Here is a 25,328-nt window from a genome sequence, read left to right as displayed (position 1 = left end):
GGGAAATGGGGCGGTGCCCTCGGACACGGGCGCCTACCCGCCCAAGAAAAAGGTCATCGAGTTATGACCCGCACTGGAGAAGTTTAATAAGCTTCTAGAAAATAAAATGGATAGCAAACGCATCGCATTGTTGTTTGGAGGATCTTGCAGCAATTTGGTGGCTGTGTTTCCTAGATGAAAACCATGACTAAGTTCAAAAACTCCCCATTGGCTGTAAAGCGCATTGGGCTGTCTAGTGCTTGTTAAAGGCCCTGTATAAATTGGAGTCTTTCCTTTATCACAAGTTACATTCTTGAGGGTTCATATTTGGGATGCATTTGCTGCCAAGAAAATGTCCGCTGGGGTGGGCGGGAGAGGGCAATCTGCATTTTAGTCAAATTTCCAGATTTCCGCGGCCGGATTCTCCGTTTCAGCAGTTAAGTGCCGGCAACAACAGAGGATCCGTGGGGATTTCATGACAGGAAAATCGGTGCGATCCCGTCACCGGGCAGGGTCTAGCACCGGTGCGCTGCGGGAACCACCCGCGGATCACACAGAAAACGGGAGGAGAATGGCCGAGTCCCGGGCCGCGCAGGGCTGACGGCCTGCTCCGGTGGTGGAGGAAATGATGGCGCCGGCCCGTGCTCAAACCCTAACCTCCCCCCCCCCCCCCCCCCCCCCCCCCCCCCCCCCCCCCCCCGGCCAGTGGCAAAGATCACGGACGTGTGGCACAGCGCTGGACACTGAGGTGCCAACCGCCTTGCAACTGTGTGCACGGCACCCGTCCAGATGACGCCGGTTTGGAGTGGGCGGAACATCGCAAACCGGGGTCAAACCGGTGCCTGCCCCAGGATCCGGCGTCGGAGTCCGCACCCCGCCCGATTGCCGAACCCAATATCAGGGCTACGGAGAATCCCGCCCCCCGATTTCTGCCGGGAAAGGACAATCGGACAGCGAAAAGAAATATCCACACGTTCCCTACCTGTTCAAAGCGTTTCATTCCTTCATCATCGTCATTGTCCACTGGTGCAAATTCAGCAACGTTACCGGGATAAGGAGGGGAGGAGGAAGGCGAGGAGGACGATAAGGTGGACACCGTCGCTGGACTTAGCTGAGCAGGCTGGCCCACATTCCCAACATCTGCGGAGCAAGTTCAAAAAAGAAAAGAGAGGCGGGTGATCAGGAGGCACAATGTACAGGTCGTTCGAAGGCACACTTCCGAGACTCAGCCTTTTAAATGGGGAGAGGCAGGCAGGCAGCACCCAGGAACACGGACACTGGAGCAGCGTCAGAGAAAACAGCGTGCCCCGATTCCCCCCCCCACTCCTCCGCTTTCCCAGACTCTACAGTTCCATCTTTGAATGACTGAATTGAGGTCAGTTAAAGTGTTGGAATGAGACAGCATCCAAAAGGGAAAGCACAGACTCTGTGTTGGAACCAGTCATCACAAACTGGCCCACACTCACAATGCCCAACAGTCTTTTCTAGCTTTCGACCACTATGTTTCACTTTCACTGACAATTTCCCGGGGCCTTTTCATCTCAAGGATAACAGCCAGGAGGCTACATAAACCCAGGTTCCTTCATTTCTGTGCCTGCAGAGGTTAGGCGGACGCTGCACTGCAGTACTGAGGGAGTGCTGCACTGCCGGAAGTCAGGACGTGCCCCTCTGTGAAACATCATAGCACTCTATTTTCGAAGGGGAGTTGGGGGTTCTTCTCATCCCCTGCCCAACATTACTCTCACAAAACACTGCCAAAAGGATTAACTGGGTCATTTCACTGCTGCTGTGATATGTTACTGGCATTTCTTATTACTTTTCAAAAGCTTTTCATTGGATTTGTAGTGCTTTGGGACATACAGTATAGGAGGGTGGGGGAAGGGGGTGGAAATCACCAGTCGGATGACCACCAACAAGGGCGGAGGCTCAGTCACACAACCCCCACCCCCTGGCACTCCCTGGGAATCAGGGAAATATTTGGTCTGTTGCGAGGGTTGAAAAGCTGTTGCACATTTCCATTGAGACATGCAACGGGCGTCCGCCCAGGGGGCACATCAGGGACAGTCAGGAGGAAGAATTGACATGTGGCCCTTGGTAAGCGATCCCTTTAATATTGCTGAGCACCGCACGCGTGCACACGTTTGAAAGGAAACAGGGTTGCACATGGCCTGTCCGTTGTACACTGCTGCATATAGGTGGCTGAATTGTGAATGGTTATTAACCCTGCGAGCTCCTTCCCCTTTAACCGGATGTCAATTCTTGCACCAAATTGTGGAATCTACCAGAACCAGTTGTTAACAGCAAAAATGAAAAATACTATACATCATTAAAACCTTAGGAAAGAAACATAGATGCTGAAAATGCACCCCTCAACCTCCTCACTATCCAAGGGCCCAAACTCTCCTTTCAGCTTCAGCAGCGTTTCAAGTGCACTATAATTTGGTCCACTGTATTTGCTGCTCCCAAATGCCGTCTCCTCCACGTTGGGGAGACTAAATGCAGACTGGGTGCCCGCTTTGCGGAACACCTTCACTCCGCCCGCAAGCAGGCCCTTCCCGTCGCTCGGCATTTCAACTCAGCATCTGGTTCTCGTGCCCATCCTTCGCCTGTTGCACTGCTCCAGTGGTGCCCAAGGCAAACTGGAAGGACAAACACCCCTTCTTCCGATTAGGCACGTTATAGCCTTCCCGACTCTCAACATCGGGTTCGAGTTCAACAACTTTAAACTGTGAACTTTCCCCTCCACCGTGACCCCCTTTTGAGTTCATCGCCTCACCCCTCCCCCATGGGGCCTTGTTTTTCTTCTGACCTTTGTTCGATTAACACATTTTAGAACATAGAACAGTACAGCACAGAACAGGCCCTTCGGCCCTCAATGTTGTGCCGAGCAATGATCACCCTACTCAAACCCACGTATCCACCCTATACCCGTAACCCAACAACCCCCCCTTAACCTTACTTTTTTTTAGGACACTACGGGCAATTTAGCATAGCCAATCCACCTAACCCGCACATCTTTGGACTGTGGGAGGAAACCGGAGCACCCGGAGGAAACCCACGCACACACGGGGAGGACGTGCAGACTCCGCACAGACAGTGACCCAGCCGGGAATCGAACCTGGGACCCTGGAGCTGTGAAGCATTTATGCTAACCACCATGCTACCGTGCTGCCCTAATTTTGCTGTCTATTATCACTAATGGTGCTTCTTCAGTCCTCAAGACCAACATTAACATCCCCCTTCTTATTTTTCTCTGTTTATTTTTAAAGTAAATTTAACAAATACCCAATTAGGGGGCAATTTAGCGTGGCCAACCCACCTACTCTGCACATCTTTGGGTTGTGGGGGTGAGACCCACACAGAAATGGGGAGAATGTGCAAACTCCACAAGGACAGTGACCCACAGCCGGGATCGAACCGGGTCCTCGGCGCCGTGAGGCAGCAGTGCTAACCCACTGCGCCACCGTGCCTCCCGCGTTTTTATTTAATGTACGCAGGTTGAATACTGGTCCACGACTGTGCACTTCCACATCGATTATACAAAGTCTAAAAGTTGCGTATATTGGCTTTACGCTGACTCGGATACCAATTTGTAATCATTAGGTTTCCGTACCATCGGCAGCAAGTTTGTTCTGTCCCTGGGCGTCCAATGCAGAATCCACCACGTCAGGCTCTGCCCTGTGCACAATGGGCTCACATTCTTCAGGCACCGCGAGAAACACCTCCTGGGCCTGAGATTCCGAGGGAGAGGATGACGAACACGATGGAGAGATCTTGCCATTGTACACGTCAGCTGGCAGATCGGTTCGGTCTGTTGCAGAGAAACTGGTTAGTCAGGAGTGGCAGGCTTACGGGTTAATTACAAGTGCACCGTACGTGACAAAACAAAATCACTGCCATGGGCAGCTCCTGATGTGATAAATGCAGGAATTTCAGACATATTGTGTGATATGTATCTGGTGCAGTAAGGGTTAAATGGTTACTGTGTATCTGACTGCTGCAGTATTTTTTTTTTCAGTCCTGGTTTAAAAGACAAGCACTTTGGCTCCAAAGGGGCAAGTAAAGCACCGTATAAGATAAAATCATCATTAATTCCAACCATGTAAATTGTATACCTGAAATTGGTCTAATGGAATTTTGCTTATATAAAAGGACGCTCCCTGGGGGCGTAGATCGTTAGAGGTATTGTGTTAAGCTTTAGTAAGATGATGGAGTTGATGGGAGGAGCCAGGGCTGAAGCAGTCAAGTGTTGAGTTTCATTGAAGTGAAATGAAATGAAATGAAATGAAAATCGCTTATTGTCACGAGTAGGCTTCAATGAAGTTACTGTGAAAAGCCCCTAGTCGCCACATTCCGGAGCCTGTCCGGGGAGGCTGGTACGGGAATTGAACCGTGCTGCTGGCCTGCTTGGTCTGCTTTAAAAGACAGCGATTTAGCCCAGTGTGCTAAACCAGCCCCTTGTTGAGTTCAGTTAAAGATTGGGGCGTGAACGTTTCTCAAAACAGTTTAGATGTTTCTTGGGAACAGAACAGCAGTTTCTGAAAAGACTGGCAGGTTAAACAGTAGTCTGAGGCAGATAAGAATCAGCAAACTGATTTCCTGAAGGATCTCTCTCTCTCTCTCTCTCCAATCAGTCTTTTAAAAAGAGCTCTATTCAAGCATACAGCAGGTAACCCTGTGTTTGCTAACTGTATTTAAAAGTGGATTTTGACCAGAGATAGGGTTTGCTTGAGTGGAGATAAAAGAGAACAGTTAGGAGTTAGTGTTTCATTGTCATTGTTACGCATTGTTTAACTGGTATCTGTAAGCTATTTTCTTAAGTTAGTAATACTGAGTTTGTTTTAACATACTTATTCCCTATTTGTGCCTAGAATCCCTCCAGGAGTGAAGTATCCTACAAATTAAATTATTGGGGTTTCTGTCCGGTATCCTAGCAACTGATCGGGCATGATCCGGGATTGTAATCCTAATCATTAGCCCACTTCATGCAGGAATTAATGGGAGATACTAATAAGGATGCTGTAACTGGTCTTACCATCTCCCAGCTAAGAATAGGGCTTCACATCACAACTGAATGACCGCTGTTGGAACATAAGAACATAAGAACTAGGAGGAGTAGGCCATCTGGCCCCTCGAGCCTGCTCCGCCATTCAATGAGATCATGGCTGATCTTTTGTGGACTCAGCTCCACTTTCCGGCCCGAACACCATAACCCTTAATCCCTTTATTCTTCAAAAAACTATCTATCTTTACCTTAAAAACATGTAATGAAGGAACCTCAACTGCTTCACTGGGCAAGGAATTCCATAGATTCACAACCCTTTTGGTGAAGAAGTTCCTCCTAAACTCAGTCCTAAATCTACTTCCCCTTATTTTGAGGCTACGTCCCCTAGTTCTGCTTTCACCCGCCAGTGGAAACAACCTGCCCGCATCTATCCTATCTATTCCCTTCATAATTTTAAATGTTTCTATAAGATCCTCCCTCATCCTTCTAAATTCCAACGAGTACAGTCCCAGTCTACTCAACCTCTCCTCATAATCCAACCCCTTCAGCTCTGGGATTAACCTAGTGAATCTCCTCTGCACACCCTCCAGCGCCAGTACGTCCTTTCTCAAGTAAGGAGACCAAAACTGAACACAATACTCCAGGTGTGGCCGCACTAACACCTTATACAATTGCAACATAACCTCCCTAGTCTTAAACTCCATCCCTCTAACAATGAAGGACAAAATTCCATTTGCCTTCTTAATCACCTGTTGCACTTGTAAACCAACCTTCTGTGACTCATGCACTAGCACACCCAAGTCTCTCTGAACAGCGGCATGCTTTAATATTTTATCGTTTAAATAATAATCCCGTTTGCTGTTATTCCTACCAAAATGGATAACCTCACATTTGTCAACATTGTATTCCATCTGCCAGACCCTAGCCCATTCACTTAACCTATCCAAATCCCTCTGCAGACTTCCAGTATCCTCTGCACTTTTCCCTTTACCACTCATCTTAGTGTCATCTGCAAACTTGGACACATTGCCCTTGGTCCCCAACTCCAAATCATCTATGTAAATTGTGAACAATTGTGGGCCCAACACGGATCCCTGAGGGACACCACTAGCTACTGATTGCCAACTAGAGAAACACCCATTTATCCCAACTCTTTGCTTTCTATTAATTAACCAATCCTCTATCCATGCTACTACTTTACCCTTAATGCCATGCATCTTTATACACGTGTGGGCACTGGCGGTTAAGAGAGCTCAGTTGTTACTCCCTCCACAGTTAGCCTGCCAGGAGCTCCTACACGTGGTCATTCAGAGAAGGTGTGGGCCAAGCGGTCGACCAATTTCCCTCCCAGTCGGATTGCATTTTTACAGTACACTGAAGGCCGGAGAGGTTGTGGGTGGAGGGGAGAGGCTGAGGTGTAAAATTGACAGAAATCACAGCAAGGGCAGGTTCATCCTTGCTGTTTGTGGTTTATATAAATGATTTAGATATGGATATAGAAGGGCTGATCAGTAAGTTTGCAGATAGTATGAAAATTGGTGGGGTGGTAAATAGTGAGGAGGGGAGCCTGCGATGACAGGAGGATATAGTCGGGCTGGTCAGATGGGCTGGCCAGTGGCAAATGGAATTCAATCTGGATAAGTGTGAGGTGACAGGGCAGCACGGTGGCACAGTGAGTGAGCCCTTCTGCCTCACGGCACCGAGGTCCCAGGTTCGATCCCGGCTCTGGGTCACTGTCCGTGTAGAGTTTGCACATTCTCCCCGTGTTTGCGTGGGTTTCGCCCCCACAACCCAAAAGATGTGCAGGGTAGTTGGATTGGCCATGCTAAATTGCCCCTTAATTGAATAAAAAATGTTTTGATAAAAAGAAAAAAGGTGTGAGGTGATGCACTTGGGCAGGACAAACAATTCAATAGAATGCATGATAAACGGCAGGACCCTGGGAAGCACCGAGGATCAGAGGGACCTTGATGTGCATGTACACCGGTCCCTTAAGGTAGCAGTGGACACAGTGGTTAAAAAGACATATGGTTCTTCTTCTTCAGTGGAAGGACGCGAGGCCCCCAAGCGTGGAGGCCTGGGTCAACGACATGGCGGGGTTTCTCAAGCTAGAGAAGGTGAAATTTGCCCTAAGGGGATCAGTGCAGGGGGTTTTCAGGAGGTGGCAGCCATTCCTGGACTTCCTGGCAGAACGATAGAAACAGGCCAGCAGCAGCAGCAACCAGGGAGGGAGGGGAATGTTTTGTTGTTTTGTACTAAAGGGACGGGCATAGTTGTTCTGTGCCAATGTCGGGCATTAATTCTTTCCTCTTCTGTGTATACGCGGGAGGGGGGGGGTTCTGTCCTGTCTATTGAAGGGACGGGCAGATGTTTTGGGGGACTGATGGGTGTTGGTTTATCTCTTCCGCTGTGTATGCACCAGGGGCGGGGCGGGGCGGGGCGGGGGGGGGGGGGGGGGGGGGGGGGCTGTTCTTTCTGTTCTTTGTTAAAAAAAATCTGTTTGTTGTTGATATTATGCAAAAATTTGAATAAAAATTTTTTTTTCTCTTTTTTTTTAAGACATATGGTTTACAAGCCTTTATATTAGCTGAGGATTAGAGTTTAAGAGCAGGGAGGTTATACTGGCACTGTATAAAACGTTGGTTAGGCCACAGCTCAGAGCAGTTCTGGAATCCACATTATAGGAGGGATGTGATAGCCACTGGAAAGGGAGCAGAGGAGATTTACCAGGATGTTGCCTGGACTGGAGAGGTTTAGCAATGAAGAGAGATTGGATAGACTGGGGTTGTTTTCCCTGGAGCAGAGGAGGCTGAGGGGGGGGGGGGGGGGGGTGATTGAGATGTATAAAATTATGAGGGACACAGGTCGAGTAGACAGGAAGAAACTTTTCCCCTTGGTGGAGGGATCAACGACCAGGGGGGCAGAGATTTAAGGTGAGGGGCAGGAGGTTTAGAGGGGATGTGAGGGTAAAACTTTTCCCTCAGAGGGTGGTGGGAGTCTGGAACTCGCTGCCTGAAAGGTGGGTGGAGGCAGAAACCCTCAGACCATTTCAGAAATATTTAGATGTGCGCTTGCGACCCCAGGGCAGACACGGATATGGGCCAAAGGGCTGGAAAATGGGATTAGAATGGTTAGGTGATTGTTTTGACCAGCACAGACGCGATGGGCCAAAGGGCCTTTTCTTTGCTTATAGGATTCTATAACTCTAAACTGTTCAGCGCCATGGGAAACAATTCCTTATATGGCCACTAGGTGCCCTCAGCACACTTCATAACTCCAATGGCTTGCACAAATCCATTCATTCTGTCTGCATTACAAACAGATTGGCCACGTATTGCTGGGCATCGTGCTGCTAACTAATGTTCACTCGATCACTGCGGAAGTCTCCCCCCATCCACCTGGATAGCACAGGTGCAAACTCTTGCCCAGGAGGCCTTGATGTCCAGCCACCTCCACTGCTGCCGCTGACTTGCCCCTCTCCCGCCTTCTGCAGTCACCTGTCCACAGCTGGTTTCACAGTGCGAGGGGTCGGGGCTGGGGCAGGGGGAGGAGGAGGAGGGTGGGAAACTGCTGTTAAATACATTGCTGTGAGAAATCGTCAGGTGCAGCAGAATCTGGTGAACGTGGACTGTAACATGTTGGCGCTCAACGCCGTCACTAGGTGCCTGATGTAAGGATTATATATGCATTAGACTTGTTACCTGCATCCTCATTTTCCGTCCTATCAGACTCCTTGTAAAATTCCATATCATATTCATTTTCTGGTCGCTCGTCCAAATCATCCACCCCTCTGAATTCCAGCTCCTGTTCTTCGGGTATGGGTTCCTTGGAACATTTCTGTTTAACACAGCAAATTAAGAATCAGTCAGGAAAAGCACAGCGCAGGACACGGAATGGATGGTTAGCAGAAAGCTGCAACGTTGACATGGAGTAGAATTTACAGCACAGAAACAGGTCATTAGGCCCAATGGGCCTGTGGCGTTTGCACTCCAATCTTCAACAAAAGAGAGTCTATCCATCTCCCCATCCATTGCTGAATCCCCCACTATCAACATCTCCCGGGGGGGGGGGGGGGTTTTACCATTGACCGGAAACTGAACTGGACCCAGCCATATAAATAGTGTGGCTCAAGAGCAGGTCAGAGGCTGGGAATCCTGCGGAGAGTAACTCACCTCCTGACTCCCCAAAGCCTGTCCACCATCTACAAGGCTCATGCACGTTCTCCCCTTGTCTATGTGGGTTTCCTCCGGGCGCTCAAGTTTCCTTCCACAGTCCAAAGACGTGCAGGTTAGGTGGACTGGCCGTGATAAATTGCCCTTATTGTCCAAAAAGGTGGTTAGGTGGGGTTACTGGGGTGCTCTTTCCAAGGGTGGGCACAAACTTGATGGCCCGAATGGCCTCCTTCTGCAGTGTAAATTCTATTCTATGAAGTCAAGAGTGTCATGGAACACTCTCCACTTGCCTGAATGAGTGCGACGACAACACAAGAATCTCAACATCATCCAGGACAAAGTAGCCCCGCTTAATTGCTTCCCCCTTCCACCACAGTGGCAGCCGTGTGTACTATCTACAAGATGCAGCAACTCGCCAAGGCTCCTTTGACAGCACCTTCCAAATACAGACACCTCTACCAGCAAGAAGGGAAGGGGGCAGCAGATGCATGGGGAACACCAACAACTGCAAGTTCCCCGCCACGTCGCTCAGCATCCTGACTTGGAACTACATTGTTCCATCATTGTCGCTAAATCTTCCCTAACAGCATGGTGGGTGTGCTTACACCACATGCAACTGCAGCAGCTCATCACCACTTTCTCATGGGCAATTAAGGACAGGCAATAAATGCTGGACCAGCCAGCGATGCCCACACCCCATGAAGAAATTTTAAAAAGCAACCCTCTGGCTCTGCCTACATGAAAAAACGAAATGAAATGAAAATGGCTTATTGTCAGGAGTAGGCTTCAATGAAGTTACTGTGAAAAGCCCCTAGTCGCCACATTCCGGCGCCTGTCCGGGGAGGCTGGTACACATCACCTATCACCAAGAACCATAGAATCTACAGTGCAGAAGGAGGCCATTCGGCCCATCGAGTCTGCACTGGCCATTACAAAGAGCACCCTACTCAAGCCCACGTATCTACCCGATCCCCGTAACCCCCACTTAACCTTTTTAGGACACTACGGGCAATTTATCACGGCCAATCCACCCTAACCTGCACATCTTTGGACTTGTGGGAGGAAACCGGAGCACCCAAAGGAAACCCACGCACACACAGGGAGAATGTGCAGACCCCGCACAGACAGTGACCCAAGCCGGAATCGAACCCGGGACCCTGAAGCTGTGAAGCCACAGTGCTATCCACAATGCTACCGTGCCGCCCTGTTTCTCCCCATTTACCCCATCGAATCCTTATACCACCAGAAACTCCTCATTTACCTCACAGCTGCATCGCCTCAACACAGTGGAATACAACCGCAACCAATCTTTCAAATTAAACATTTTTTTGCCCTGTGGCCTCTCAGGTTTCAGCTCCAGGAGTGGAGATGCTATTAACTTTCTTTTAAAACTTAAGAGTACCCAATTCACTTTTTCATAATTAAGGGGCAATTTAGCGTAGCCAATCCACCTACCCTGCAGATCTTTGGGTTGTGGGGGCGAAACCCACACAAACACGGGGAGAATGTGCAAACTCCACATGGACAGTGACCCAGGGCCGGGATCAAACCCACGTCCTCGGCGCTGTGAGGCACCACTGCGCCACCATGCTGCCCCGAGATGCAATTAACAAGATACAATTAATCCTGGGCTGCAGGAGTAGGGGAGGTTAAAGACCCTCAAGTTAACCAGGCCTCGTGTTTGCACAGGCAAAGAGGCCCTGTCGAGGGAAAGACTTGGCTCAACTACAAAACCTGTCCTTGAATTACCAGTCAACTCTCTTTATTCAGGATCAACACAGGCAAACGCACGAGTAACAGCTGCATGTCCACACTCCAGCAGGAGTCAACACCTCCAGAAAAGGAGACGGGAGAGGGGGGAGAAGCTGGTTTAAGAGTCACGTCAAGTACCGTGTTGGGTTGCGGGAAACAAAATTTCTACAACACATACCCAGAACCACACCCGCAAACCTCTGCCCACCCGGCTCGAGGGACCAAACGTTCGGCACCTTTAATGACATGAAAGCTCCCGATGAATCAAACGTCCCCATTTCCTCTTCTGCGTCTTCCAGGCACCATTCGGGTAAATTGTCCTTCTCGTCCTCGTAGCTTCCGCTGCCCGTCCTGCCCCGCCTGTACGTACGCTCGTCGTCTCGCTCCCGGAAATCAAAGTCAAACCTCCGCCGCCGCTGATCGGGGTGGTCCCTCCAGCCTGCGGAGCGAGGGCCATCTGCAATAATGGTTTGGGGGAAGGGCGGGGTGTAAACCAGAGGAAAACAACCGTCAGGGACCATGACAAGCTTGTAGAAAGAGATTTTTTTTTAAAAAGACACCCAGCGTCGCTTTCTGGCACTCCCACTGCAGGCACAGCGGAATTAGATGTAGAGCAAATCCCGGGGAAGGTACAGCTCAGGTTATATAAAGATTTAAAAGCTTATTTTACGCCCGCACCTCAATCAGAATATCCTACTGTGCCAGCAAAATATCTTCCCACACCAGCCGTGCAGTAACTTGGAAGCAACATTAAATGACTGTACTGGATTGGGATTGCCCAAGCTGGTTTAACCTTCGGACTTGATCAAAATGAAGGGAGGGGACTTCCCTCATCAAGTCAACTTTCCATTGATAGTGCCTTCCAAACTTGCAGTCTCTACCACGTAGAACGACATGGGCAGCATCTGCGTGGGAACACCACCACCTGCCAGCACCCCTCCCAAATCACGCACGATCCCGACTAGGAACCATAATCGCCATTCACTGTGGCTGGGTCAAACTCATGGCACTTTCTTCCTGACAGCACTCTGGGCGATCCTACACGATGAGGACCGCAGTCGTCCACCACCTTCTCAAGGGGCAATTAGGGATGGGCAATAAACGTCAGCCTTGCCAAAAACACTCGCATCCTCCCATCAATAAAAACCCAAATGATTCTTACTAAAACTCTGAGTTACATATCACGCCTCTATTCCCTCAATTATTTTGAAGTCCGTTTTAGCAACAACTCCTTCACAATTTCAGCCGTGTGCCTATTTTTCCCCGTCAGCAGCATCATGCGCATCCTCCAGACTGCCTTTAGGGAGGTTAATGGGCAGATGTTTTTACTCTTCCCTTACCCTGAACCTCTGATAACTTCACTATCCTCTGTCCATTCCCCCCCCCCGGTGATTCTTGCTGCAATTTCTGCGCTATTGCTACATGAGGCGCCGTGGGAAGTCAACGGGAAAGCCTGGCAGAAGTCGGGAATGGGCGTTACCTGGACTCGGGGGCCTCCACCGGTCGCCCTCTCTCCGCACTCCAGCTGTCCTCCAGCCTCCGTCCTCCTCTTCGCCGTTTTGTTCTTCTCTGATGGCTCGCCAGTTCTCGCTGTCGGAGCGTGCAAAGTCCTGCTTGCGTGACGTGGGAGGGACTTCCTCAAACCCTACCCGTACTTAAAGGAAGGAGGAGCAGAAAAGGAAGGGGGGGGAGGAGGCGGAAGAGGAGATGTTGGGAGGGGGAAGAAAAGTGATAAAGTCAGAATTTGAACTGTTGGAAGAGCCCGCATTTTAATTTTAACTTACGACTGACATTATGTGGACATCATCTACAGAAGACACTAAAATTACTTCTGAAAACCAGGTTCCCCAGTGACTGATGGACAAGTAAACTTTCCCATTAACTCCTAATTATTTTAGAACATAGAACATTACAGCGCAGTACGGGCCCTTCGGCCCTCGATGTTGCGCCGACCTGTGAAACCATCTGAAGCCTATCTGACCTACACTATTCCATTTTCATCCATATGTCTATCCAGTGACCACTTAAATGCCCTTAAATTTGGCGAGTCTACTACTTTTGCAGGCAGGGCGTTCCACACCCCTACTACTCTCTGAGTAAAGAAACTGCCTCTGACATCTGTCCTATATCTACCACCCCTCAATTTAAAGCTATGTCCCCTCGTGTTGGTCATCACCATCCAAGGAAAAAGACTCTCACTGTCCATCCTATCTAACCTTCTGACTATCTTATATGTCTCTATTAAGTCACCTCTCAGCCTTCTCCTCTCTAACGAAAACAACCTCAAGTCCCTGAGCCTTTCCTTGTAAGACCGTCCCTCCATACCAGGCAACATCCTAGTAAATCTCCTCTGAACCCTTTCCAAAGCTTCCACATCCTTCCTATAATGTGGTGACCAGAACTGCACGCAGTACTCCAGGTGCGGCTGCACCAGAGTTTTGTACAGCTGCAGCATGACCTCGTGGCTCCGAAACTCAATCCCCCTACTGATAAAGGCTATCACACCGTATGCCTTCTTAACAGCCCTATTAACCTGGGTGGCAACTTTCAAGGATTTATGTACCTGGATGCTGAGATCTCTCTGTTCATCTACACTACCAAGAATCTTGCCATTATCCCAGTACTCTGCATTCCTGTTACTCCTTCCAAAGTGAACCACCTCACACTTTTCCGCATTAAACTCCATCTGCCACCTCTCAGCCCAGCTCTGCAGCTTATCTATGTCCCTCTGTAACCTACATCCTTCAGCACTATCCACAGCTCCACCGACCTTCGTGTCATCTGCACATTTACTAACCCATCCTTCTACACCCTCTTCCAGGTCATTTATAAATATGACAAACAGCAGTGGCCCCAAAACAGATTCTTGCGGTACACCACTAGTACACCACCATTTTGTTTTAATCGCTATGGGGCCAAGAGAATTACATTTTAATAACTTTGCCTGATGGTTTAAATCATACCTCCATCTCTACGTCCTGGCTTCTCAAATCTTCGGTCGCCCCTGTGGTGAACAAAAAGATCGAGAGTTGGAAAACAAGCCAAAGCAAAGGTGCACCGAGGGGAAATAAATCTGAAGAACAATCTTGCTGCTTGCAGTTAAGTCTACTCCCAGCTGGTCATACAAAGAGAAATTATGGAGCAACCAAGTGTATTCCGGATCTCTCAAAATGGGCAGGTGACAAGACAATATTTCACAGCTTAATGAGTCAGAGTCAATTATAGAGAGAGCCACAGCACATACCTGGCCCATTGGGACCAGCCCAGAATCTACTGCACCCACGATATCTGCGAGGAGAGATCTATCTATCCACTTAGTCCCACACAAAGATAAGTAGAGGGACAGGTAGTATTGAGGAAGCAGGGAGGCTGCAGAAGGACTTGGACAGGCTAGCAGAGTGGGCAAAGAAGTGGCAGATGGAATACAATTGAGGGAGAGGGGGGGGTGAGGTTATGTACTTTGGTATGAAGAATAGAGGCTCGGACTACTTTCTAAATAGAAAAGGCTTCGGAAATCAGAAGCACAAGCAGCTTAGGAGTCCTAGTTCAAGATTCTCTTACGGTCAACGTGCAGGTTCAGTCGACAGTTAAGAAGGCAAATGCAATGTTAGCATTCATGTCGAGTGGGCTAGAAGAACAGGGATGTACTTCTGAGGCTGTATAAGGCTCTGGTCAGACTTCATTTGGAGTATTGTGAGCAGTTTTGGGCTCCGTATCTAAGGAAGGATGTGCTGGGGCCTTGGAGAGGGTCCAGAGGAGGTTCACAAGAATGATCCCCAGAATGAAGAGCTTGTCGTACGAGGAGCGGTTGAGGACTCTGGGTCTGTACTCGTTGGAGTTTAGAAGGATGAGGGGGGGACCTTATTGAAACTTACAGGTACTGAAAGGCCAAGATAGAGTGGACGTGGAGAGGATGTTTCAACTTGTAGGAAAAACTAGAACCCGAGGGCATGTCTCAGACTAAAGGGACGATCCTTTAAAACAGAGATGAGGAGGAATTTCTTCAGCCAGAGGGTGGTGAATCTGTGGAACTTTTTTCCGCAGAAGGCTGTGGAGGCCAAATCACTGAGTGTCTTTAAGGCAGAGATAGATAGGTTCTTGATTAATAAGGGGATCAGGGGTTATGGGGAGAAGGCAGGAGAATGGGGATGAGAAACATATCAGCCATGATTGAATGGCAGAGCAGACTCAATGGCCTGAATGGCCTAATTCTGCTCCTATTTCTTATGATTGAACGGCGGAGCAGGCTCGAAGGGCTGAATTGTCTATTTCTGCTCCCAGTTCCGATGTTCCTAACAGTACGTCAGCAAACATTATTTTAAAATCTAGTGAACCGTAGAATGCTTTATTAAATATTCTTCCTTCTCTTAGTTTCCTGCTCTAACTAAGGCAGTGACCAATTCCCGGTGTATTTCATGCACAGCAATCAAGTTTCTCCCAGCTTGTACATTCTTCACTTGCCACCTCAGACAATCAACCTCAGCACCATGGTGGGCATCTCAGCCTAACCCTGCCCCGGCCCGACGTGCGCGTATGCACACACACTGAGCAGAAACCAAGGAGCTAACCACGATGGTTCAAACATGCTTCACTTTCACAAACTCAGCCAAGAGCAAAGAGAGAACCCACCCACAACGGTCACAGAGAATCTACGCAGGGAACGGCTTTGCACGTTGTGTTAGTCGCAATCCATTATCCCAAGAAAGAGTCCGGCACAGCGACATAACTGTTCTTTCATCCCACGCTCCCTAGATTGATCACGTCATACAGGGAAGAACAGAAATACCACCTTCGCCAAACTCGCGCGTATCCAACTCGCGTTCAAGGGCAATCTAAATCCAACTTGAACTGGACTACAGCTCCACAAGTTCCCAGGTAACTGGCAACTTTAGAACAGTACAGCACAGAACAGGCCCTTCGGCCCTCAATGTTGTGCCGAGCCATGATCACCCTACTCAAACCCACGCATCCACCCTATACCCGTAACCCAACAACCCCCCCATTAACCTTACACTACGGGCAATTTAGCATGGCCAATCCACCTAACCCGCACATCTTTGGACTGTGGGAGGAAACCGGAGCACCCGGAGGAAACCCACGCACACAGGGGGAGGATGTGCAGACTCCACACAGACAGTGACCCAGCCGGGAATCGAACCTGGGACCCTGGAGCTGTGAAGCATGTATGCTAACCACCATGCTACCGCGCTGCCCTGCTGCAATTTAAACAGATTTAAATTGGTGACACACTGGTACATCTGGGGAGCAGAGCTCGCACAATCATTTTCATCCTTCACTCCTCTGTTTACTGATCTACATTGACTCCTAAACCAGGATTACCTCTGAGGGGAGGGCAGCTACGATGAATTTGAATACAGACCTGGGAGAGCTTTATTTTTGATCGTTCTACCCGACTTCTGGCAGCTGGGGAATAATCAGATAACCCGAATGGTTTTCATTCTCTGGCGCCAATCCCCCTCAACTCGGGTACAAAACTCACACGGCTGGAAGCAGCGTTGAGAAGTTGAAAGTGACCCAATAAACCAATTGTCTACTCTCTTCACAGCTGGCTGGCTAACAGTTGAAAGGTCACGCGGCAGGGCTGCAGACATTAGCATGGTGCTGCCCCTGATGAAAACAGACACTGCATCTATGTAAAGAAGGGGTTCTACCTTGCAACGGCACGCAAAGCATTCAAACAGTGGGCTGTGCTTTTTGTCCATTCTCTCGAGGGGTGCAAGAGACGCTGGCTAGGCCAGAACTTACTGGCCCTCCCCAAGGTGAGCCACCTTCTTAAAACTGCTGCAGTCCGTGCGGCGTTGGTAGACCCACAATTCTCCTCGGAGGGGAGTTGCAGGATTTTGACACTGGAGGATGGGTTGATATGTTTCGAAGTCAGGGTAGTTTCTGGGCCACAAGTCTCCAGTACCACAGCTGGGGATATTGTCAGAGTTCATAGCTTTCACTGCGTCCAGGGTCTGTGCCTCGAGTCATGTCTTGATACCAAGAAGCGAGTCAAGCTGGCATCTGTGATGCTAGGGAGGCTCAGCAAAATTGATCATCCATTCTCGACTGGTGCTCCATCCACTCCTTCCAGCACAGTGACAGCGGCGTGTACCATCTACAAGATGCACTGCTGGAACTCACCGTTCCTTCAACAGTGCCTTCCAAACCCATGACCCCTAACACCTATGACAAGGGAAGGGGATGCATGGGAACACCACCACCCAAACTCCCCTCCTGGTACACCCTCCCTAACCGCGCTGTGGGCGTACCTACAGGCTCACGGCTGCAGCTTACCACCACCTTCTCGGTGGGCAATTGCGAATGGGCGATAAATGTTGGGCCAGCCAACAATACCCACATCCTGTGAACAAATAAAACAACCACAACGCTTCGGGCTGAAATGCTTCAGCCTTGTGTTTCGCACTGAAGTGCTGGCTCACCCTTCATTCAGGGATGTTGGTAGAGCCTCCGCCTCCAGTTAGTTGTTTAATTGTCCACCACCATTCACGGCTGGTGAGCTAATTTGGGCCACCACAGCAGCAGTATAATTGCACTTGACCTCTCGTCGCCTGGGAGGCGGGGAGAATAACCGAGCATGCTCCCTGCTTCTCCCATGGATGCAGGAAAGCATGCGGCAGTCAATCGACGAGGGCCTATAGCTGGACAAATAAGTCTCGGGCACTGAGTACGGCGTTTATGTTGGTCGAGTGCTGGAGGTCCACTCGGAACCATAAAAGGACAGAAGAACTGGGAGCAGGAGTAGGCCATTCAGCCCCTCGAGCCAGCTCCGCCATTCAATACGATCATGGCTGATTTAATCTTCTTCAGCACATCTCAATTTGATCTCCTCTCATACTTTTAGACTCCGGCGAGTATAGGCCTAAACTGCTCAATCTCACTCTTCATAAAGGCAAGTCCTTAATCGCGGGAATCAATCTAGTGAACCTTGTCTGAACCGCTCCTAATGCATTTACCATCCTTCCTCAAGTAAGCGGACCAAAATTGTGCACAGCCCAGATGCCAATACAGTTGCAACAGCACTTTCTTACTTTTATATTCTATTCCATTAGCAACGAAATGCCAAAATTCCATTTGCTTTCTCAGCAATTGCATATCCCAAGGGCCAGAAATCTAAAGAGAGGGACGCAGAATGGATTTCATTTCTGTGCGGTTATTTTACTTTGTACCCGAACTAATTTCTTCACATGCCATGGATTTTCGAGATTACGTCAAAGACATCTCCCTCTGAAATAGTCAGAAAGGCCGCTGGTATCAGATTGCACTTCCGCATACGGAAATCCCGCAAAGCAGACGCCTGGCGGGCAGAATCAGATATCGCAGCTGATATGCAGAGAACCCGGCTGCGTCTTCAAAGCGTCTTCACTGTTACAGAGTCAAGTGTTTTACAGCACAAAGAGGCCCTTCAGCCTATCGTGTTTGTGCCAGCCTATGCAAATTCAACTGAGGAATAAGCCATGTGATCGTCCACGCGTTCATACTCAAAACTAACCACGCTCTATTACTTTTAATTACTTTTAATCAACCCCTTGATGCCGCATCCAAGAAACGGGAGGCTGCAGGAAGGATTCGGAATAAATACCATGGTAATTGTAAGGCATCATTTTAAACAATTTTCCAATCCTAGTGGGCTGGATAACGGACACCCGAGAACGCAGAAGACAATCTCCCACCCTCTATAAAGCGTTAGCCATCCTCTTAGCGTCTCCCAGGCCTCTGGAAAACTGCCCACAGCTTCTGCCGAAACCTACCTTTCCTCCCAGCTTTGACTCCTCAGCATTTCGCGTGCGCCGCGGCCAAACCCCCCTTCAGCGTCTTCGAAACTTCTTTGGTAGAAACCGCTTTCCCCTCGTCCTCGACCTGTGGAAAAGATTTCTGTTAAGAGTGTGCAGGAGCGCGAGATAACCGAGATCCACCACGAAATAACACGCTGCATCTGACAGAGGCGTTCATAGGAGGTCTGGATGGACTAGGTAGCGAGAAACTACTCTCCTTGTCAAAGGAGTTGAGAACCGGGAAGGTGACCATCAGGTTAGCACCGCTGCCTCACAGCGCCAGGGACCCGAGTTCGATCCCAGCCTTTGTGGAGTTTGCACTTTCTCCCCCCCCGGTGTGCTCTGGTTTCCTCCCACAGTCCAAAGATGTGCAGGTTAGGTGGATTGGCTATGCTAAATTGCCCCAGCGTGTCCAGGGATGGGTAGGTTAGGTTACGGGGCTATTGTGACAGGGTGAAGTGGACTTGAGTGAAGTGTTCTTTCAGAGGGTCGGTGCAGACTCAATGGGCCGAATGGTCTCCTTCTGCACTGCAGGGATTCTATAATTCTATTCTAAGCACCAACGGCAACATGATTAGGCGAAAAATTATTATTTTAAAGCAGAGAGTGGCTTTTTTTTACTTCGCTCATGGGATGCAGGCGTCGTGTGGCTGGGCTAGCATTTATTACCCATCCCGGAGGGCATTTAAGAGTCAACCACATCGCTGAGGATCTGGAGTCACATGTAGGCCAGACCAGATAAGGATGGCAGATTTCCTTCCCAAAGGACATTAGTAAACCAGATGGGCGTTTACGAGAATGGACAATGGTTTAGTGGACAATGGTTTAATGGTCATTGACAGACTTTTAATTCCAGGTTATTATTTTTAATTGAATTGACACCATCTGCTTTGGCAGGATTAGAATCCAGAATGCACTGCCCGAGTGTGGGGTAAAGGCAGATTGAATCGTGGCTTTTAAAAGGGAGTCAGATGAGCAGCTGCAGGTAATAATCTTGCAGTGTTACGGGGAAAGGGCGGGGGAGTGGTCTGAGGGAGCCGATGCAGACGGGCTGAATGGCCTCCTATGTTGCAATCATACTAACAATTCCATCTCGCTGTTGAAAAAACAAAACCTGGCAGGTGACTTCAATGCGGGACTGAAATAATGTGACCAGTCTGCAATACCTTCCTCGGGTAGAGTAACAAATAGATGGAGAACGATTGCTCGTGTGGCTGTTACAGATACTAAGTCACACAGTATAGCAAATCCGGAGTTTACAGACACGACAAGGAATTTCAGACAGGGTTCTCACTCCTGATCACTGTGCAGCACTTGCTGCTGAACTGCGTGCATCTTTGCAAGATGGGCAGCAGGGTAGCACATGTGGCTAGCACTGTGGCTTCACAGCGCCAGGGTCCCAGGTTCGATTCCCCGCTTGTTCACTATCTGTGCGGAATCTGCACATTCTCCCCGTGTCTGCGTGGGTTTCCTCCGGGTGCTCCGGTTTCCTCTCACAGTCCAAAGACGTGCAGGTTAGGTGGATTGGCCATGATAAATTGCCCTTAGTGACCAAAAAGGTTAGGAGGGATTATTGGGTTACGGGGATAGGGTGGAAGTGAGGGCTTAAGTGGGTCGGTGCAGACTCGGTGGGCCGAATGGCCTCCTTCTACACTGTATGTTGACAGGATTGTATTTGGCGGCGATGCTTCCAGGTCGACTTGCCTGCTGAATAACTCAAAGAGAATGGATGCATAGACGAGGTTAACGGGAGTGAAAGGACTCCGGTCACACACCATTCACATTTCAAAGCAATTCATACTCAATAAATAATTATTTTTTCTTACAAGCGTACATAGAAAGGCGATGCCATTTCGTCGAGCGCCTGCTTACTCATTCAATGAGACTACAGCTAAGCTATGACCAAACGCCACACTCCCATATCCCTTAATATTCCTGGCGAACAAAAGTTTATCACGCTCAGAATTAAAATTAAAGATCTAGCATTAACTGCCATTACCAACAAAAGCTCCAAACTTCTCCCATCCAGTGTGTAGAACTGCTTCCTAATTTCACCCTCAAAAGCTCTCTTACTGGGGCAGTCCGCGGCGCAGTGGTTAGCACTGGGACTGCAGCGCCGAGGTCCCAGGTTCGATCTCGGCTCTGGGTCACTGTCCGTGTGGAGTCTGCACATTCTCCCCGTGTCTGCGTGGGCCTCGCCCCCACAACCCCAAAGATGTGGTGGTTAGGTGGATTGGTCGAGCTAAATTGCCCCTTAATTGGAGAAAGAATAATTGGGTACACTAAAAAAAAATTTTTTAAGCTCTCATTCTTAAACCATGTTGTCTAGCCAGAGAAAGGTTTCTCTCCATCAATCCTATCTGTTCCCCTGAATATTGTGTTAACTTTGATCAAATCAGGGCAGCACGGTGGCCTAGTGGTTAGCACAACCGCCTCACGGCGCTGAGGTCCCAGGTTCGATCCCGGTTCTGGGTCACTGTCCGTGTGGTGTTTGCACATTCTCCCCGTGTCTGCGTGGGTTTCGCCCCCACAACCCAAAAATGTGCAGAGTAGGTGGATTGGCCTCGCTAAATTGCCCCTTAATTGGAAAAAAAATAATTGGGTAATCTAAATTTATTTTTTAAAAAAGAAAAAAGAAAAAACTTTGATCAAATCACTCCTAAACCATCTAAATTTCAGGAAATATAATCCTAGTTTGTGTGATCCGTCCTGACAATTTAACCGTTGGAATCATTTAGCTTCACAGCTCCAGGCTCCCAGGTTCGATTTGCGGCTTTGGTCACTGTCTGTGCGGAGTCTGCACGTTCTCCCTGTGTCTGCGTGAGTTTCCTCCGGGTGCTCCGGATTCCTCCCACAGTCTAAAGATGTGCGGGTTAGGTGGATTGGCCATGATAAATTGTCCCTTAGTGTCCAAAAGGGTTGGGTGGGGTTATTGGGTTACAGGATAGGGTGGAGGCGTGGGCTTAAGTAGGGTGCTCTTTCAACACACACACACACACACACACACACACACCCCCCCATTGGTTTTCCAATTTGCTTCACTATTTCGGAGTTCGCAGCTTGCGCGCACGATGCAGTCTCTGTCTCTTACCTCGGCCCCTGGCGTTGCCTCGGCCTCTGACAGCCCCCGCTGACGGGGCTCCTCCGCCCCGTCCCATCAACCTCATCACTGCAGAGCTGTTCACAGACATGGAAAAATTCCTCTGCACACAAACAGAAGGCAGGACGTTCAGTTTAAATAAAAACACTGACGGCACATCCAAATGCAACGCGTTATGGTGCAACAGGGGTCAAGCGAAGACCAAGACAGTCTTCCAAATGAATGACTGAAGGCCGTCAGGCTCAAACGTGACATTCAGTCCATGTACAGGACCCGACATGCGCCATTTTGCTGCCAAGCCTGGTAAATCAAATTCTCTCCGCTCAAATTTTTAATCTATCCTTTTATTGGTAAGCTTCTTTGAATCTGCATTCGCTCGCCCACTGAGTCAATATTTTCAACTGTGAGTGAGTTGCTGCCATCTATAATTCAGCAACCATTGCACTGAAACCCCTTGAGAACGGCTGCTGTGGGAAATGGAAAAACATCACAGACATAATGCACACCTGGCCAGCCTCCCACATGCTCTGAACCCAGAGCTCATCAAAACCTCTACTCACCTGGACCGGAACTTGCACAAATTCAACCGCTGACTAACCTTCACTGCAAACCCCCCCCCCACCCAACCAAACCTTTGGAATCTCCTCTCTCTACCTCTCCAGCTGCATCTCCTTCAAACCTTAAAATTCCGACAACAATCTCTCCCTCAATGCCAGCAAACTAAAGAGCTGGTCATTGACTTCAGGAAGCAAAGTACTGTACACACCCCTGTCAGCATCAACGGGGCCGAGGTGGAGATGGTTGACAGCTTCAAATTCCATGGGGTGCACATCACCAGAAATCTGTCCTGGTCCACCCACGTCGATGCTCCCACTGAGAAAGCACAACAGCGCCTATACTTCCTCAGGAAACTAAGGAAATTCAGCATGTCCACATTAACCCTTACCAACTTTTACAGATGCACCATAGAAAGCATCCTATCGGGCTGCATCACAGCCTGGGTATGGCAACTGCTCGGCCCAGGACCGCAAGAAACTTTAGAGAGTTGTGAACACAGCCCAGTCCATCACACAAACCTGCCTCCCATCCATTGACTCCATCTACACCTCCCGCTGCCGGGGGAAAGCGGGCAGCATAATCAAAGATCCCTCCCACCCGGCTTACTCACTCTTCCAACTTCTTCCATCGGGCAGGAGATACAGAAGTCTGAGAACACGCACAAACAGACTCAAAAACAGCTTCTTCCCCACCGTCACCAGACTCCTAAACGACCCTCTTATGGACTGACCTGATTATTACATTCCCGTATGCTTCACCCGATGTCTGTGTCTATGTATTTACATTGTGGACCTCGTGCTGCCCTCTTATGCATTTTCTTTTTATTTTATTTTCCTGAACTTAATGATCTGTTTGAGCTGCTCGCAGAAAAATACTTTTCACTGGACCTCGGTGCACGTGACAATAAATAAACAAATCCAAACCTACCCATTTCCAACTCCCAGGCCTCCATACGTGGCTCAAACTTGGTTGAATAATTCTCCCCGACGCACCTCAGGATATTTCTCATTAAAACGACTTTGCAAGGGACTGAATGACGCAACCCAAACTCCCTCCACAATGCCCGCGCACACACTGTTTGAATTCCTTCCGGAAAGATGGCTCGGGTTTGGGCAATTTCATTCCCCTCACTCCCAAGATGCACTGCAACCATGAAAAGGAGGCTCATTTCTTCCAAGGGCCCAGATAAAATCATGCAGCTCTTTGAAGGCTGTGACACCAGCAGCCGTGATATGCCAGTTTTAACCACACAGTTAACCCACGAGATGTCGCGACAAAGCGGTGGAGCAGAGTGGAGGAAAGACAGAAAGAGTGAGAGACAGAGGAAATGAGAACACGATCCTAACGCAGCAGGTCCTATTGAAGGGACAAACGCACTGGGTTTTTTTTTATACAGCTGATCTGCCTTCCCTGCAGACCGGGGGTTGGAGAAGGAGGAGGAGAGGAAACAACATCTATTCACGCTGCCCTTGCTATAAATTTAGTTGGACGTTTATCAGCAGTGACCCAGTTTTAAGTCCACAAGTCCAGGAGACTAGCTGGCAAAAGTATTGCTCAGTTCATGAAAATAACTAATGTTTACACACCGTGCATCCAGCTATATTTGCAGCTTTTAACAAAGCACATTAACACCACCCACCTGCTCTTCCTCTGTAAGAGGTACAAGTGCTAAGGGCAGAAGCGGCTCATCTTGTAAGATAGCCAGAAATTCTTTGTCCGACAACTCTTCAGGAACCTGACGAGACAAAACCAGGAACAGGCATCAGCACAATGCACTGGCGTAACCTCGGCTTACAGCCTCTCACATCATCGATCTTGGACAGCTACTGGTCTTGTGGGCCGCTTCGGAGCGAGTTTCGCAACGCTGCCCCTGTGCACCGCACCATTGGCCAATATTCTCGCTCACTTACTGAAAGCACAGCAGGGCGTCATTCTTTCAAACAAGGAGGCAAATGAAGGGAGCCTGTCAGGGGCAACTCGCTAGCCTTTTCTGGCGAGGGTCAAATGGTAAAGGAAATTGTAACTGATCTCCGTTCTGCTTTACTTGGGAATTTAAACAATACGTTCAAAAGCCCACCAACACCATAGCTCACCAGACTGTCAATGTTATCGCATCACTACTAAATGTATTCAACAACCCTTTTCCATTTCTTTCTCTGGGACTTCAAGGACCGGAGCTAACCGTAACAGAACATTTCAAGGGCATCCTCACTAATGCATTGTGTGGATTACAGCCATGAATTATCACTCCATGTATCTGATTAAACGTTAGTTTCCATTAGCAACCACAGTCCCAGTATGGAGATCACCAATGTCACAAGAGTCCCTGCCTTCCTCCATATTCTGCGTCACTCATCGTACGTTTAACTAATCTTTTTTTTTAAATTTAAGGGTATCCAATTCATTTTTCCCCAATTAAGGGGCAATTTAGCCTGGCCAATCCACCTACCCTGCACATAGAAGATAGAACATAAGAACAGTACAGCACAGAACAGGCCCTTCGGCCCTCGATGTTGTGCCGAGCAATGATCACCCTACTCAAACCCACGTATCCACCCTATACCCGTAACCCAACAACTCCCCCCCTTAACCTTACTATTAGAACACTACGGGCAATTTAGCATGGCCAATCCACCTAACCCGCACATCTTTGGACTGTGGGAGGAAACCGGAGCACCCGGAGGAAACCCACGCACACACGGGGAGGACGTGCAGACTCCACACAGACAGTGACCCAGCCGGGAATCGAACCTGGGACCCTGGAGTTGTGAAGCATTTATGCTAACCACCATGCTACCGTGCTGCCCTTGGGCATCTTTGGGTTGTGGGGGCGAAACCCACGCAAACACAGGGAGAATGTGCAAACTCCACAAGGACAGCAGGGTAGCATGGTGGTTAGCATAAATGCTTCACAGCTCCAGGGTCCCAGGTTCGATTCCCAGCTGGGTCACTGTCTGTGTGGA

General features: G+C 49.1%; 1 protein-coding gene across 1 annotated transcript in view; it reads right to left on the bottom strand.

Moving 5' to 3' along the window:
• The window catches only part of LOC119958295 (GRB10-interacting GYF protein 2-like), a 120,155-nt gene that overhangs the window by 26,716 nt on the left and 68,111 nt on the right, over positions 1 to 25,328 (bottom strand). Inside the window, 9 exon segments of the mRNA XM_038786729.1 lie at positions 962 to 1,119; positions 3,593 to 3,790; positions 8,686 to 8,821; positions 11,145 to 11,365; positions 12,389 to 12,562; positions 13,872 to 13,912; positions 18,684 to 18,792; positions 21,799 to 21,910; positions 24,005 to 24,100. Of these exon segments, the coding sequence (XP_038642657.1) occupies positions 962 to 1,119; positions 3,593 to 3,790; positions 8,686 to 8,821; positions 11,145 to 11,365; positions 12,389 to 12,562; positions 13,872 to 13,912; positions 18,684 to 18,792; positions 21,799 to 21,910; positions 24,005 to 24,100 (1,245 nt within the window).

The sequence above is a fragment of the Scyliorhinus canicula genome, chromosome 29, assembly GCF_902713615.1.
Source record: "Scyliorhinus canicula chromosome 29, sScyCan1.1, whole genome shotgun sequence".
Lineage (NCBI taxonomy): Eukaryota > Metazoa > Chordata > Chondrichthyes > Carcharhiniformes > Scyliorhinidae > Scyliorhinus > Scyliorhinus canicula.
The sequence above is the reverse complement of the archived record's forward strand: the minus strand, read 5'-3'. Positions and strand labels throughout refer to the sequence as shown.